Genomic DNA, 17,601 nt, shown 5'->3' on the forward strand with positions numbered 1-17,601 from the left:
AGCGTTCCTAGATGTATTAGTAAATCAAAAGGAAGGTTACTTAGGACATAAAGTGTACCGAAAGCCTACACAGACGGACAGATACCTAAACAGAAACTCAAATCATCATCCACGCCAAAAACAAGGTATCATCAAAACTCTGGCGGTGAGGGCAAAGAGAATTTGTGAACCACAGCATCTGCAAAGTGAACTTCTTCATATTGAAAAAGCGTTCACCTCTAATGGTTATACCAGAATGGTTATACATAAAATAACAACGTTTCTAGAAGAAAGGACGAAGAAACAGCATGTATAGGCAAACCGTTCTTGCCCTATATAATGGGGGTAACAGACAGTATTGGGCGAATACTTAAAAAAGCCAATATAAAGACCATTTTCAAGCCAACAAAGAAAATCAAGGACTGGTTAAGATCGGTGAAGGACAAACGCGACCCGTTAGCAACGGCCGGAGTATACCGAATACCATGCACATGTGGAATAGTATATGTGCGAACCACAAAAAGACACACAAACACAAAGATAAACGAACATAAAAGCCATTGTCGTTTAGGACATATCGACAAATCTGCCGTTGTCGAACCCTCTTTGAAAAGCGGATACTGTTTGAAGAAACGCAGATGCTGGATAAAACATCACAGTACTACCCACGGTTATATCGGGAAGCGGTGGAAATATATAAGCATCCAAATAATTTTAATCGGATAGAAGGACTAAAAATTAACAAAACATGGATACCGATATTAAAATCCACAAACACCCTTTCCGCAAATCACGAAAAAAGAAAAGCTACAAACAACGACACGCTCCCTCACGCCGAAACCAGTGGAGTGGAGGCGAGTCCTCCTCCTCAGTTCTAATCCCTTTTGAGATGTGGTGACACAATCAGGCCTTTACAGTTTTTCTTCACGATTTCCTTCCATCCTTCCTTGTCCTGGCTAGTTGTTCGGCTTCATGTAACCCTTGGTTAATCAATATTTTTGTTTGATCTACCCAACGGCTTGGAGATCTTCCCTAGCTTTGAGGTCCCTTTCCTTCAACTCTACCCTCAACTATCAGTTTTTCCATCATACCTGTTCTTCTGGCAATGTGTCCAAAATACTGCAAATATCTCTGTTGTATTTGTTTAAGCAATCTATCCTTTACTTTAAGTTGTTCTAATATCGATCCGTTAGTGCGATGATCAATCCAGGATATTCTTAACATGCGGCGGTATACCCACATTTCAAAAGCGTCTAGTTTATTTTTATCTGCTTCCTTTAAGGTCCACGTTTCGGATGCATATGTGGCTATGGGAAAAATGAGTGACCTTACCAGCCTTAGCTTTGTGTGTATTGTTATGGTAGAATTTTTCCAAATTGTTACTAGTTTCATCATAGCTGTTCTAGCAATAATCAACCTTCTACGTATCTCTCTGTCACACCCTCCGTCATTTGTTATTAGGGACCCCAGGTATATGAAACTATTTACTACTTCAAAGCCCCCAATTTCTTTAATGTGTTGAAGATTATTCCGAGCTCTATCTACTATCATGATCTTTGTCTTACTCCTATTTAGCTTTAGTCCATATGTTTTGCTTTTCTACTCCAGACATCTCATTATGTCTTCCATTTCTTCTTGATTTGCCGCGATTATTAAAGTATCATCAGCATATCTCAAGTTAATAATTTTTTGACCTCCTACTGATATTCCACCCTTCCATCCGTCTAGTACCTTTCGCATAATGTGTTCGTTGTAGATATTAAACAGAGTTGGCGAGATTATGCATCCCTGCCTGACACCTGCCTCTGTTCTGAAATGATCGGAAAGGGTGTTGTTTATTTTTATTGTGCACTTATTATTTTCATATAGACTTCTAATTAGTTGAATTAAGTGGTGGGGTGTTCCCATTTCCGCTAGTATGGTCCATAGCAGCTGCCATTTGACTTTATCGAAGGCCTTTGTGTAATCCACAAAGCACATAAGCATAGGAGTATTGAATTCACGAGTTTTTTCGATTAGCTGTCTGACATTAAGGATGTGTTCTCTTGTGCCTTTTCCTGGGACAAATCCCGCTTGTTCTTCTGATATCTGAGTCAATAGAAAAGCTTTTAGTCTTTCATGTATTACATGAAGTAGATCCTTGCTTGCATGGAATATTAGGGTTACCGCTCTGTAGTTGCTGCAATCTAGCGGAGTTCCTTTTTTTTGAATATAGGGATGAAAGTGGATGTTGTCCAGTCGTTGGGCCATTCTACGGTTTCCCAAATCTTTTTGCAGATCATATGCATAACATTTACTCCAAAATCTCCAGTCTCTTTTAAAACTTCTGCGGTGATCTGGTCTGCGCTAGATTTTCTATTTTTTAACTTTTTGATTGCTCTTTCTACCTCTGACTTTAGAATGTTTGGTTCTCTCTCTGCAGTTAACTCGTCGTGATTTGCATTCTGGGGATCATCTGCATATAGACTTTGACAATATTTTCTCCATACCTCCGCAATCCCTTTCTCGTCATTTATAATATGTTGGTTTTGATCCATTATTGTTTGTGTGAGGCGAGTAGAAAATATAAATATGCCCTCTGTAGTACAACGCGCCTTCAGTTTCAGCTTACAAGCGAAGCAGTAACATCTCCAGAAGATGCCAACCCCTAGTATTGGCGAAATGTCGAGAATTAATCTCAGAAGACAACGGCCTAACAGCACGAACAAACAGTTTAACAAGTTAGATAATGGCCGTGAAAGCCTAACGCAACCTTTAAAAAGAAACAAACCAAACAAACTTTAAAAAAAATTAAAATCGGTCCATTAGAAGCCAAAATAAAACTTCTTCTAAAATCTGCTTGTAGCTTGCCGTTTCAACGATTTCTTTGCAGTTTTTTTATTGTTTACAAAATCACACAGGATGTTCACTTTACCTCACTGTTAAAAAGATACTAGATGGCAGATCATTCTGAACTGCCAAGTTCAAGCTATTAAAAGATGATTTTACGGAATGGTGAAAAAGATTCTTCGAATTTTTGTCTGATATATGATAATTAATAAATATAAACGATATATTAACGACAATTAATCAATATAAACAAATTACTAGAAAACGAAAAATGTAATCCATTCTAAACAAATAGAAAAAATTCTTTGAGAATTAAACAATCAGCATTACCTATATAAAAACTTACCACATGTTTTGCTTTTAACAAACTTAATTTCATTCTTTCCATTTTAACGTATGGTCTATGCTGGGGATGTTCGCTTAGTATCTCGTCCACCTGGTTATCTATATTTACTATCAATGCTTCATCTTTATGTACATTTTCTAAATTATTTTCTTTACTTTGTAATATCGGTAAATCTGATTTTAGATTATCTCTGATTCGATTTTTGATCGGTGTGATATAACAAAATTCTGTGTCTGTTTTCTGCTTCATTGATCTTAAACAACTAAATATTTTTCAGATAATTAGAATTATTGTGATATGTTTACAAGTATTATTCAATATCTTATTGGAATAATGTCACATAAACGTTGGTACAATCAAATAATAATTAACACAATAGATTTTAACAACTACTTCTGATTAGAAAATGAAAGTGAATTACGTCAGACTGTTAGAGGAATCCACACTGAGAAAATTTTAACATTAAGTCATAAAATAATCAAATTTATTAAAAGGTGACTATTTCTGTATTTATATAAAAATTACATCGGTGGATCTAAAGAAATACCGCAAGAAGAAAAGAGACCTACATTTGGTATTTATAGATCTTGAGAAGGCGTACGACACAGTTCCTAGGCAAGACCTATGGAGATATATGAGGTACAAATGGGTTCCTGAGAACCTTAAGGCTCGTGAAGGATATGTATGAGAGAGCGTACACCAAAGTAAGGACTTGTGTCGGATCGACAGAAAGTTTTCCAGTCACGACTGGTTTACATCAAGGCTCTTCACTGAGTCCCTTCCTTGTTATGGATGTATTGGCAGAGAGCAAAAAAATGTTGGAAGACAAGTCAGTTGGAGAACGGCTATTGAAGAGGGAGGACTTAGGGTAAGTAGGTCGAAAACGGAGTATATGTGGTTGGAACAAACAGGAATGGTTAGGGATATCGAATTGCTTGGGGAAAAACTATGACGAGTAGGAGAATTTAAATACCTTAGCTCCTACATAACGGAAAATGGAACATTGGATCAAGAAATTTCTCACAGGATACAGGCTGGTTGGTTTTATAGGAAGCTAGTGAACGATGTATTCTGTGATCGAATAATAGGGGAAGGTCTGAAAGGAAAGATATACAAGAGTGTGGTGAGGCCTGCGTTGGTGTACGGCAGTGAAGTGTGGCCTGTAAAGAAGGTTCAGGAAAAGAAGACGGCGATATCTGGAATAAAAATGTTACGGTGGATGTTTGGTAAGACTAAAAGAGACAAGATCAGGAAAGATGTGATTAGAGAAAGAGCCGGGGTGACTGGAGTCAAAAAAGGTTCAAGAACAAAGATTGTAATCGTTTGGTCAGGCAAATAAATGAGAACTATGTGAGACGAAGGATAGAGCTGTTAGAAGTTGGGGAAAGGAGAGAAGACGTGATGGACAGACTTGAGTGGTGAAGAAGAGTAAGAAACAGTGAACTCTGAACAGGAAAAAGCTGAGGAAGAAGAATAAGAATGGTGGATCTAGCTTTAAAATTAGATGGTCATAATTACAATGATAGCAAATAACCAAAGATCACAAACAATTAAATCATTTCAAACGAATGATAAATTTTACTTCTCAAACACCAAATTGGAAACAAATTAAAACAAACATATTTAAAAACAGCAAAGGAAACTTAATATTGTTTTGAAGCTATTTTCTTGTGGAAAACTGTTGGTGGTGTGGTGACTAAAAGTAAAAAATGTAATTAGTAGAAAGTGTAAAACTTGAAAAAGTAGTAAGAGTAAAGAACTTACTTGATACAAAAATACAAGAAGTTCAAGTAAATCTCATTGTAGAGTTTCAAACTAATCTACAAGAGGAGTTCTCTAAATATGGCGTTCGAAAGGTGCAGATATATGATCGACACTCTGAAAGAGAAGCTCAAATGAATATAGGAGTCCCAGATCCCAGAAGAAGTAGAACAAGCATTTTCTATACTAAATGACAGCTAACTGGGATGGAATGACAAACTATAAAGTAAGGCTGTTGCGATATCAGAATTATCGCAACAGTGCATTGTAGAAGAACCCTATAAAACCCTGCAAATTAAGACAGCTATACTAAATTTCAATAAGCGATGCACGGCGTGTAAACAACGATAAAATTGTATTTTAATTGTTAAAGATGTTCAACGATTTTCCGAGAATATTCAAAAACTAAACGAAATAACCGTCTCTATTATGCTTGAAAAATTGCTAGTCGACGTCGTCGGCAACTAATACAGGCTCGGACCAGATTTACTTTTTTGGTATTGAAGTGTTTGTATTTTGAATCGATTTGTTAGTAATCACGATTTAGTAATGTTTTTGTGGTTTTGATGGTTAAAGGACAATTTATGTTTATGCTGTTATTATTGAACTAGTAATAATTATTTGTTGTGCGTTTTAAAACTACTTAAATATTTATTTTTATCTGTATAATGACTTAACTGTATACGTGATTACTGTTTTTGAAAACAAAAAAAACCGTCCGGTGATTCTGCTAATGAATTAGTTGAAAATACATGGATTTCTTCTCGAAAACCAACTACAAGAAGTCCTCTTAGCGTTGAAGGAAACGAAATCATTTTAAATGTATTTAAATTTGAAACAATAGAAAATCACAGGTTAGTGGTTGGAGATCTTGTAAAAAAAAGTGGCAAGTGGAGTTTTTGATCGAAGTGTATTTATGGTAATTAAGGAATTTTTTTATGAGAAAGGAAATACCCACCGTGGTTTTAAAGACGGTGAACGATCATTCTGATTTTCTGAAAATCACATTTTCATCATCATCATCAGTAGCTCGGCAACCCTTTCTTTGTCCTGGCTTGTTCTAGAATTTTCCGCCATTCTGTTCTGTTCCTTGCTTTGTTTTTCCAGTTGGTAATCTTAAGTGTTTTCAGATCTTGTTCCACTTGTTCCATATATCTAAGTTTGTGTCTTCCCTTTGACCCTATCCCTACTGGTGTTTGCCTCATTATATGTTTAGGTGTTTCAGACTCCAACATCCGTTCAACATGGCCCATCCAGCGCAGATGTCCGATCTTTATGGATGTTATGACCTCGGGTTCATTGTATGCTGTGTATAGTTCAAAATTATATTCAAATTTTCAGATGCCATAAATCTATTTTATAATTCAATTTTATCAATTACACAAGAAATATGGAAGAACTGCATTTTACATGTGCAAGCAAAAGTAGAAAAGGAAATGTGGTGGTTGGAAAATATAATTAAAAAATATTTTGAACCACTTATTATAAAAGTTGATGTTAGTGACATATTATCCAGTTCATCAGAATAGTGTTTAAAAGTAGCCGAGATCTCGATATCTGCCATATATTTATTTACGCCGAACTCAAACGACTTATGAATCACTTTGTATTTTTATTCCAAAAAACTAACCGTTTTGTAATATTTAAACTTTTTGGAATCGTACAAACAACTATAACCAAACATAAAAATAAAACTTATATTTTTTGAAAACACCCTGTATATAAAATTTGTTGGCTGTTTTTAAGATAAAAAAAAATTTCTTGTTTTTTTTCGTCCTGTATACATGGTTCTTTTTGACGGATATCAACTAAAACAATCAAGTTCTTTGTCTCGCATTTTTGAAAAATTAAAATAAATTTCGTATTTTACAAGATAATACTTCTGGTCAAAAGAAAAGATAATGCTAAATGCGGTCCTGTTAGAAGCCTACACCTGCTAATTTTTACGTCCCCTGCATAGCTTATTGAATTTAAGTACAGAGGAGACATCTGTTTGGGAGCAACATATTTGAGAGAGAGGTATAGAATAAAACAGAATTATACCATGCACTGACAGAAAAATAGAATACCTTAGATAAACAGAACAATTTATACATAAAAGGAAGCGACTTTAATGGAAGCAAATTTTGAGGGAAACTGTTTGGTACTAATAATTAATAATAATAAAAATTTAATTCCAAAAAACTTGCCAATTACCCCCAATCAAGATTTTTTACCTTCTTAATAATGTGACATCGTGATTTAGTTCTAATCCAAACTGCCTTTCTAAAATCTCTTTTTGTTGTTGTATTAATACTTTAATTTTATCGAATGCCTCATCATTAACGTCTGCACAAAAGCCTGATACTTCCACTTCAGATTTTAATCTAAAACAAAATAAAAGACAACTTATTACACAAACTCATGTTTAACCTAAAATTAAGAATGATTTGTTTGACCTCACTTTATTACTGTTCGTTGTGTTCGGTCATTTATACATTTTTCTATATTTCTCCATTTATAAATTTGATTTTTTGTTTAGCATCTTTGTGTAAGAGTTCTGTTTATTTTTAAATCTTCCTTTTTCTGTGGTCATTATTCCACTGTACATTAGCGCCCCGGTATTCGCGGATAAGTTAAGCACTAAACACTTAACATATTGCTAACACTAAACAAATATACTCAGGTGCATAAAAACGGTTATTTTGAACTGTTATTTTTTGAACATAAACACCTTTTTTATTTATGGCCCAATTGTGACAATTTTTTAGAAAGGTAGAAGGAAAATATTGTTGAAGATTACTATACAGACTTAAGCTCGTCCAGCACAGCAAAACCAGAAAACCACGATAGGGAACGAAGAATACTAAATGTAGGATCTGAAACACTATCAGAAACTACTAACAAGGAAGTTAAAAATGTATTAAAATAGATGAAAAATGTAAAAGCTCCTGGAGACAAAGGAATAAAAAAAGAGATGATTACAGCCGGGGGTCAAACTACTTTGGGGGCATTTAAAAGCTTAATGAACGAGTGTCTCTTTGGGGATACTATTCCAACCTCTTGGCAAAATGCGCAGGTGCTTTTACTACACAAGAAAGGGGACAAACACAACCCGAAAATTACAGACTAATAAGCCTGTTACCACTTATCTACAAACTGCTTACCAAAATAATTACTAACAGACTATCAGATAAGTTCGTTAGTTATCAGCCTGTTGAAAACGCAGGATTTTGCAAAGGTTATAGTACCATAGAACACCTACAGACAATACGGACACTTATAGAAAAGTGTGACTAATACGATAAAGCTCTTCATTTGGCATTTGTAGATTACAATAAGGCATAGGAGTAAATAACGCAAGGATTGGTTGCAGATATAGAATATTGCCCAAATACATATTCAACAATGCAAATAAACGTAGCAAAATGTCTTAACAACAACCAAATAATAACGGAATGAGGAGTTAGATAGGAAGACGCTATTTCCCAAAAATCGTTTACTCCTGCATTACAAGATGTATTCAAGAAGTTAAATTGTCATAGGCTCATAAGCAACAGTACAAAGCAGCGGCGGCTCGTGTCCTCAGTATGCGGCTAGGCGACACATTTTTCTTGGCTATAGGTCCTATGTATATTTAAAATAAAAAACACATATTTGAAGGACCTACTTCGTGACAAAACTCGGAAGTGAAACAGTTCGCGTGGTGATGTACATAATATGTTTGGCGCAATGACACACTTACCGCCGACACAATCCCGGTCTTTTCCAAATCACCCCCCGACACTATTTATCCAAAAACTAGAGTGCCACGAGTAGATTCGGGATGAACCCTTCCTTGCCCCCCCCCCCCCCTCCCACTCACTCGATCTCGTCTCCCGGACGCCAAGTTTCCTTCTCCCATGATTGCATTTGGAGAAGGAAACTACTTAATTAGAAACTACTTAGAAAAATAGGGCGTTTACGAAACCCTTCTATCCTCTGTCACTAAAATTCGAATTCGCTGGTGTGTACCCTGATAGCAGTATCCTAGAGCCTAGCGGTGGATTGTAAGAGAAACCATAGGCCAGATGTCAATATATGTTTAAAAAGCTTAGGATGCCGGCCGATCTGAAAAGTGGAATAGCTGAAAAAAAAAAACATTTTTTTGGGAATACCGAAGTACCATTTTTTGTCTTTATATATTTATTTTGATTTTTATGTTTTATTCTTGCAAAACAAAATGCCTTGCCAAAAAATAGTTAAACGGATTTTAACTTTTCCGACACATTAAATTAATGTGCCTGTCTTTGACAGAAACAAACTTATTTATGATTGTGTCGTAAAATTGTTCATTGTTAGACAAAATAAAAAGAAAATTCTTTTCAATTGAAAGTAAAGACAAAGCTGCCAGTCGATTTTGCGACATAGCGTTTCTTAAATAGTTTTTAATTCTTTTTGAACAAGAAAAATTACGTTCAACGCAAACTGAAGTTGCGGGTATAGTAGCGATTAAAACAAATAATTTGTATGCTAATAACACTTAAATTTTAATAACATTAACGTGTAAAATTGTTCACCTTCGTAAATGACACTTAGTTCATTAATTAAGTTTTGTTTATCAAATAATCCAGAATATTGTGTTATTAAACTAATTATCAAATTATGTGGAAAAAATTTTCAAAAATTTTGTAATTGTGAAGAATTTGCAAGGCTAAAAAATGTAAATCTTTTAAATATCTAAAAGGAACTTCTAGTTGCATAATAATATTATCTATAATTTCAAAATATAAAGCTCTATATTTTGTAGTCCGGTCCACATCGGACGACTCTTTCATTATTTTAGATGGGTCTAAGTTAAATTCTGACACCCTTGTTTCTGCCACAGAAAATAAATTATTAAAAGTCTGATTGTTTCGAAGTTGTCTTATTCTTCCCAAAGCTATATCTATTTCTTTTTGACACAAATTTATATCTAAACATTTCAGTTGTACAATATGTCCGTTCTATTAAATATTTCGTTATAAAGGCACATAAGAAAAGGAGAATGATTAAAAAAACCAGGAATTGATATAACCGTTGCAAAACATATCCTACAGTTTATAATACATTTTGAGCCGTCTTGCAAAACTAAATTTAATGTATGAGCGCAACAACGTGTAAAAACACTTCTGAAGCATCTACTTTAATTTTTGATTGCAATCCGTTCAAAGAGCCGGCCATTGCACTTGCATCATCGTAACATTGAGCAATCAATTTATTTTTGAAATCATATGGCTCAATAACGTTAAATGTTCTTTTGAAGATTCATGTTTTTTGATACTATCTGATAAATTTTTCAATTCTGAATATCCCTGTCTCACCCAAACATTTTGCTTCAAATTTGAAAGCAGTAGACAAGGCCAACAAAAAAGTGAATTTCTAAAATAACTACCGCTTAAATATTTATGATTTTGCATATCTGCAAACTGCAGATTATATCATTTAAAATATTCATTTTATTTAGTGACTTAAATTTATCTGTTTATTGACTTCACTTTTCATAAACAAATTTAAATTGTCCTACCTATTTATTAAATACTTCACCTCCTAGTAAAAAACAAAAACAAATATTTGAATTTCACTGGCACTTGACAAAACACACAACCTTAACCTTGTTCAGAACAAGTGGATTAGTCAATTTACATTTATTACAACGAAACTTTCCGAAGCCTGAAGGCGGCCGAATGGATCGCTTTTGGAGGAAAAATATTTACTTGCAGCTCTGTTGCTCTTGCGTAAACTTAAGACAGAGACATATATACATTTTATTCCATTTTAAAGCGAAAATTTGAAGCGCCTCTTACTACTACGAGGAGCGCAAAATAATTAACTTCGAAGAGCATATAAAAAAATAGTTTTTTTTTTAATTTTAAATAGGTATTATGTCAAAATTTATAAATCACAAGTAATTTATATTAATACATAATTTATTACTGTACATTTGAAGAGGTTAGGCGGCGCCTACCTTGCCCATTCGATGGGCCGTGCCTGGTACAGAGGAACTACTCTATATCTAGAGGAACTTAAACGAGAATCTACGAAAGTTTAAAAATGCATTTAAATAATACAAAAGTAATGACAAATCAAAATATCACAATAGACTTAGATATAAGTGAGAATAACAGTGTCGAAGAGTATCCAGAGTAAGTTTTATTTGTGGAAAGCCTCAATTATCTCGGAAACGGTTTGCACGAATTTTATAGATTTTGTTGTGTAAGGGTCTTGTAATGCGGCCGATATTATGGTAGAATTTACATTGTTGTCAGATCTTCCATTTTTCTGGAAATCTAATTAACTTTCTTCGTTCAAATGAAACACTACTTTTTGCGCTTTTTGCCCATTGGGTTCCTTGAGAAATATTAATTATTTTTAATGTAAAGTTCCCTATATCTAAATGTCAGAGTTATTGCTACACTTACATTATCTTCGCCGAAGTTAAAGTAATACATTTAGATGAATAAACTAGTTTAATTTGAATATTCTTCAATAATATATATCCTAATAATATGACAATACAGTCTACTGTCAATAAATTAGTAAAAAGTTTAACGAAACTGGTGCAGTAAAAGATTATTTATCAAAATCAATCAGCATAGTTTCAAAATGTTGTCGGTTTACTTTAATATAACAAGCCATGCGATTTTTAAAACGTTGCAATACATTTTTCAACATCCCTGACTGCTCAATTCTTCTTTTAATTCCTGAATATTGGCAGATTATGTTTTTTATACTAGGTTTTTTAAGTGACCCCAGAGGTAATAGTCTAAAGGATTCATGTAGGTAGTGCGATCGCGGTGCCGTTCTATAAAACCACGCCTTCCAATACATCTTCTGGGAAACACATTATTTAGATATTGCCTCACCACACGCTCATTGTGAGATGGAGCATCATCTTATTGTCTTTTAACCTTCAAGCTAAAGAAGCCCGTCAAGGACTTCAAAAGGTAAAAAATATACAGAGTGTTTTATTTGAAATAAGAAAGTTCATTAGATTTCCAAAAAAACGGAAGATCTGACAAATATCTAAATACCATCATAACATCTACCTATTGTAATTCTGGTTTTCCGTTTTATTTTTTTTTCTTCTATTTTTCTTTCCATTTTGACTTCTGTTATCTATTTTTTTTTTCATTTATCTTGAATCTACATATACATTTATTTATATCTTAGTATCTGGCTAGAGCTATTTAATTTTTTTATTGGTGTTTAAGATTCCTTTTGAATTATCTAATTAGTGCATGGATACTAAACTACAGAGTTTATTCACCCAAATTAAAAATAAATACAAACCTTTCACATTCCTTTTCCAACATTTCTTTTTTGTCCACCTCTTCTTTCAATTGCTGTTTTAATGTTTTGTTCTCGTTTGTCAAGTCATCTATCATTTTAACATAATGTATTATATTTAAATCTACTTTTGCCACATTCATGTGTATGTTAGATTTAATTTTCTTAGCTCTGGTTGCATACTTTAATGTGTTATAAGTATCCTCAAAACTGAGAGAAGATGGTGAAACATTTGCTATCATCACCGTCTTGCAGTTGCCTCCAAGACTGTCTTTGAGTAATCTAGTCAATTTAGAGTCACGGTATGGAACGTGACGCTGGCCATCTGCTAAGCTGTTTATACAATTTCCTAATGCAAGCAATGATTTATTTATGTTTGCTCCTTCTGTGAAACGGGCTCCACCATAACCTGTAACTGAGCCTCTTTCACTACCTGCTAGATCAATCATACTCAACTTTGCTGTTCGAACCTAAAAAAAACCAAGAAAAATAAGGAAAATTTGAGAAACAACTAAACATAAATACACAAGATAATGTTCAATGTGTCAAAAATATATATTTTAATCTTTGCACATTCATATAGTGGAACTATATGTTGATACTTCATATTTGCCCGATGTTCTTAACAAACTAAGAATTCAAGACTTTATTCCCATCAGTATATTGATCTGTGAAGACTACACATCTAAAGTTATTTGATACCCGATCAAATATAAACAAAAGAAACATATGCAATTTCAGATGGGAACTTTTTGAAATCAAAGTTTAGATGAGAAGAAATAATACTGTCCCATTTTTAGCTCAAACTGTATCAAGCTTGAAGGTAAAAACTCACTTTATTACCAATGAATAACAATTTCGCTTAATATCTTGTTATTTCGTTTATCTAATCGCTTGTAACAGGATTGCTTTTTAAATAACCTCTTCTGGGAAACTGGCGTCGTTTATCTCGAATTTAACTTTCTCGAATGTTCTGCCATGCTCTAGGTCGGGGCGAATACTCATGTAGCTTTCTGGATTCTTCTAAAATCGCTAGAGTCAACTTCCACTTTATTTTATATAACAATCCTCGTCACACTGCCTCCTCACCTCTGTGAATCAGAAACATGGTGGTTGGTTAAGGTGGATGATCTTCCCTTTTGATATTGACATTTTATGAATTCTATAAACCAGGTCATTGATTCTCTTGATGATTTTCTAAGCTCCTTCCCAGTTATTCTGAAGTTTTTGACTTTTGCCCTTTTTCCTCAGCCATACTTACTTTCCTTCCGTGAAAGTTATACCAATAATTTTCAAATTGTATATGGTTTTCATGCAATCAGTTTCGATTTGGATGTTATTCCTTACTTCCTAGTGGATCATCTGTATCTTTAATTCTTTCCATAGTAAAATGCTGGCAGATAGTTATCCAGTTGTTTCGTGCACAGCTGATCTATAAGCCATATGATTAAAGTTATGTGTTGGTCCCAATCGTCTTGGTGTTCATTGAAAAAAATGTGTAGCTGACTTTCCACTCTTTTATCAAATCGTTCGAACATGCCATCATATTGAGAGTGTAAGTGTGCTGTACTTGTTTTTTTTTTTTCGAATTCCCAGTAGCCCTCAAACATTCTAGAAGAGATAAGACTCAAAATGTCTTTGCATCTACTACCATTGTTCTCTGTTGATTGGGTAAAGCATAGGATTCTGTCCATTTACTAAAATAGTCAACTGCAAACAGTATAAAAAATTTGACAATCCTTTCAAAATGAGCTCCAACATTATATTGCTTCATTGGTCAAGCTACCATAACTTCTTATACCTTATAGGGTCCTTTGCTTGCTACATACTTCATACACATGTGACACCAATATTTCATATCTTCATAACATCTGACCTAGCAAAATGTTATGTAGCTTCTTTAAGGTCTTAGTTACTCCAAAATGAGCTCCGGTAGTTCTTCTATGAATTTCAGCCAAAATACTTTTTGTCTTGATCTTGGTAGATGTTTCATCTCTTTGCCATCAAAACTTTCCCAAACGCTTTAAAGCAAAACTACCAAAATGAAACTGTCTCATTGAACCCAATAATATTTAAATCATCCTTCATTCATTTGTGATTATTATCGCAAGGATTTTTACTCCAGTCTTCAGCTGGTTGAACCACTGTTTATTTTCATAGGATGGCCTTCTTTGCCCTCTTTTCGTTCTGCCTGTGACGGTGCTTGCAGGCAATTTTGTAAGATCTTCTTGAAGGAGCATGACATTAATGTGCAAGTTTCTTTTTCAGCGTTTCATTTTAAATAGATATTTCTGGAGTTCAATCCATTGACATCCCAACAAAATTGTCCTTCCAAGTTCTTAAAAACTCATATCTAATTCAGGGAAGCATGTTCTATTCTTAGCAAAAATGGTTGGCCATATAAGTATTTGTAAAAATGCTCAGGATTTTCACAATTACCAGAAGTTCCTTTCTGTTGTTTTTTGTTTGGGTTTATATGACTGGGGACACTGGATCCATTTGCCAACCTTTCTGTTAACACAACAATTCTTCTCTAGTTTGGATAGTTTTTGAGAAAAAAAGCTATTACTCTTTCTTTGTCATCTTGTATTTGTGACAAGATGCCTCCTATTCCAATGTTACTAGCCAGTGGCGCACCGAGGGGGGGTTTTGGGGGTTAACCCCCCCCCCCCCCCAGGACCCTATTCCGATACTGTTACTTACACATTTTAAGGACTCAAAATAGGGGTAACATCATAAAAAAAATTTTGGTGACCAACCAAAACCCCCCCCCCAGAGGCAAATTCTAGGTGCGCTACTGTTACTAGCATTTGCTGGCTTCTCATAACTGGAGCCAAGCGAAAAGCATTTTTCAGGTGTTCAAATACTTCCTGACTTTTTTCAGTCTATTCAAATGATATGTCATTGTTTGTCAGTCAAAGTAAAGGTCTAGCTATATCTGTGAATCCTTACACAAACAGTCTGTAGTATTTGCACAGCCCAACAAAACTTCAGACTTCATGTTTATCCTTTAGTATTAGCCAGGATCTAATGGCATCTGTTTTTTTTTAATTGGTTTGTACTCCCTTTGATGAAATTATATGCCCTAAATATTTTACTTCTTTCATAAGTAGCTGGCATTTCTTAGGGCTTAACTTTAGGCCAACATTAGCTAATTTTTCCAGGACTTCTTTAAGATGTTGTAGACATTCTTCAAAGGTCATATTGAACATATTAACTTCATCATGATAAACCACCAAGACTTCCCATGTAAGTCTTGAATAACAAACTAAATGAGTCTTTCATTATAGCATTTCATAGCACTCACTAAGTTATACTTGTCCCAGTGTCTCTTAGCACCTGATTCACTATATGACTTATTGATTAATTACTATTTAACTGGGAATAAGCCACAATTAAAGGTTAAAATACGTTTATTGACGTTTCAATTTCCACTTCGGAAATCGTTCTCAAAATACAAACATTAGTTTGTATTTTGAGAACGATTTCCGAAGTGGAAATTGAAACGTCAATAAACGTATTTTAACCTTTAATTGTGGCTTATTCCCAGTTAAATAGTAATTAATTTAAAATGCCACAAGAAAATAGCTTCAGAACAATATGACTTATTGAGTTTTTACATTTATCGGAACTGATAAAATGACTTAATGTGTAGCTTGTACCATGTTGATTTTTTTATGACAGTGGATTTTTATAATCAAAAAATATTAATTTAAAATTATATAAAACAATTAAACTAGTGAAAAATATAATCTGAGAGGTCCCAAAATAGACAAAATTACATTAGTAAGTTTTTGTACTGAGCCCATATTATAATAATTATTGTTGTCTTACTTCTAATAATATAGTGTACATTTAATTATAATCCTACCTCCTTAGTACTCTTCCTTGTCATTTTAATGTAAACTTGGAAAACTGCATGTGATCTAGAACTTTCAGCATTAGCATCAGTAGGATGCTGTGTTCTATTTTGATTTCCTTGTTCTAGTAAATTAAATAACTCATCTGCATTACTGATTTTGAACACCTTTATTCCAGCCACAATAACTCCATAATTTGAATCTTCCCTTAGATTTAGAGGAGGTCCAGGATGTAATAAATCTTTTACTAATTCATTATACACTTCCAAATAAGTGATACCTAAAATTAATTACATATTTAGATATCTTTTTAAGGTGCAAACGCTTTAGCAGCATAATTAGTTTTAAATAAGTACAATTTCATATTTTCTTGATATTGGAATATTACCAAACACAAAAATATATAGGTATATAAGATTACCAAGATCAAAATCCCACTCTGTGCTAAGATCTTCTTGCTGTTTGAACAGTTCGGTCATAGTTAAATAGGTAATTCCTGGATTTTCTGCTGTTCCTGTCATTGTAAATGTCTTCCCAGCTCCTGTTGCTCCGTACGCAAAAACTGAACAGTTGTAGCCATCCATAACAGAGCTAATAAGGGGATATGTACTGCCTTTAAAAATATCTGAATTGGTTGCATCTGTTGCAAATATTTTGTCAAAGAAAAATTTCATGTTTTTCTTGACCTTTTTAAGCAAATCACGACCTTTCTGTTGTACTCCATGGAAAAAGAATCCTTGGGTTTCTTCTTCTGGATCAAATATAAGAAAATCATCATTCACAACCTGCACTACAGTTCTAAAAACAAGAAAATAAATTGTAAATAAAAACTTAATGACACCTCCCTACAAAATAGTGGAGAATAAATAGACAAGTATATTTTACCTAGAGTTATATACCTATTATCAAATTTACATGAATAGAGTAGTTAATTTTTTACATGTATTATTAAAACAGGTCTACACATGTTTGACTATAAACAAGGTTATTCTTCAAGAATTCCATAGACAGGAATGTCTATGGAACAAGTCTATCTAATTTGGATTTTGAATATAATGAAACTTGATGAATAAAATTTGATATAAACAAGTGGTACATAGTAATCAATTTTTTTTATTAAAATAAAAAGGTTGCAACTTACTGTTTCTAATAGTTATAATTTCATTCATTTACCTGTTATTTCCTTCTTCTTCCTTGATATTCGGCGGCCGCACTCTTACGACTACTTTTATGTTTGCTGATGAATTTGATTTTATGGAAGTTGATGAAGCAGGACAAGACAGTACTTTTGTTATTGTTTGATTGAGTACAGCTCTCTTTGACGAAAAAGATGCTCTTCTCGGGAGAGTCTTAACATCCCTTTTATTTTTCACCATTTCATCCACACGTTCTATACAATAAATGGGTAATATTTTGTATAACAAATAATAAAAATGTATAATATCTGTATATTGGCAAGATCTACAGGAGAATGTTTTGAATGTTTTGGCCGTTAAAAATGGGCATTACTCAAGCAACTATTTTGACAATGACAACCTT

The 17,601-nt window shown here is 33.7% G+C and overlaps 1 protein-coding gene across 2 annotated transcripts in view; it reads right to left on the bottom strand.

Moving 5' to 3' along the window:
• The window catches only part of LOC140439393 (kinesin-like protein KIF18A), a 31,182-nt gene extending 13,599 nt beyond the window's left edge, over positions 1 to 17,583 (bottom strand). The window contains exons 1-6 of one of the 2 annotated variants that reach the window (XM_072529273.1): positions 17,236 to 17,583; positions 16,484 to 16,860; positions 16,074 to 16,342; positions 12,206 to 12,672; positions 7,132 to 7,281; positions 3,155 to 3,407 (exon numbers count right to left, since the gene is read on the bottom strand). In XM_072529273.1, coding sequence (XP_072385374.1) covers positions 3,155 to 3,407; positions 7,132 to 7,281; positions 12,206 to 12,672; positions 16,074 to 16,342; positions 16,484 to 16,860; positions 17,236 to 17,438 — 1,719 coding nt within the window. In that variant the 5' untranslated portion in view covers positions 17,439 to 17,583. Of the gene's footprint in view, positions 1 to 3,154; positions 3,417 to 7,131; positions 7,282 to 12,205; positions 12,673 to 16,073; positions 16,343 to 16,483; positions 16,861 to 17,235 lie in introns of both variants that reach the window. The other variant, XM_072529272.1, reaches the window with a different exon arrangement.
• Positions 17,584 to 17,601: the final 18 nt, after the last annotated feature.

This window comes from Diabrotica undecimpunctata, chromosome 4 (assembly GCF_040954645.1).
Source record: "Diabrotica undecimpunctata isolate CICGRU chromosome 4, icDiaUnde3, whole genome shotgun sequence".
Lineage (NCBI taxonomy): Eukaryota > Metazoa > Arthropoda > Insecta > Coleoptera > Chrysomelidae > Diabrotica > Diabrotica undecimpunctata.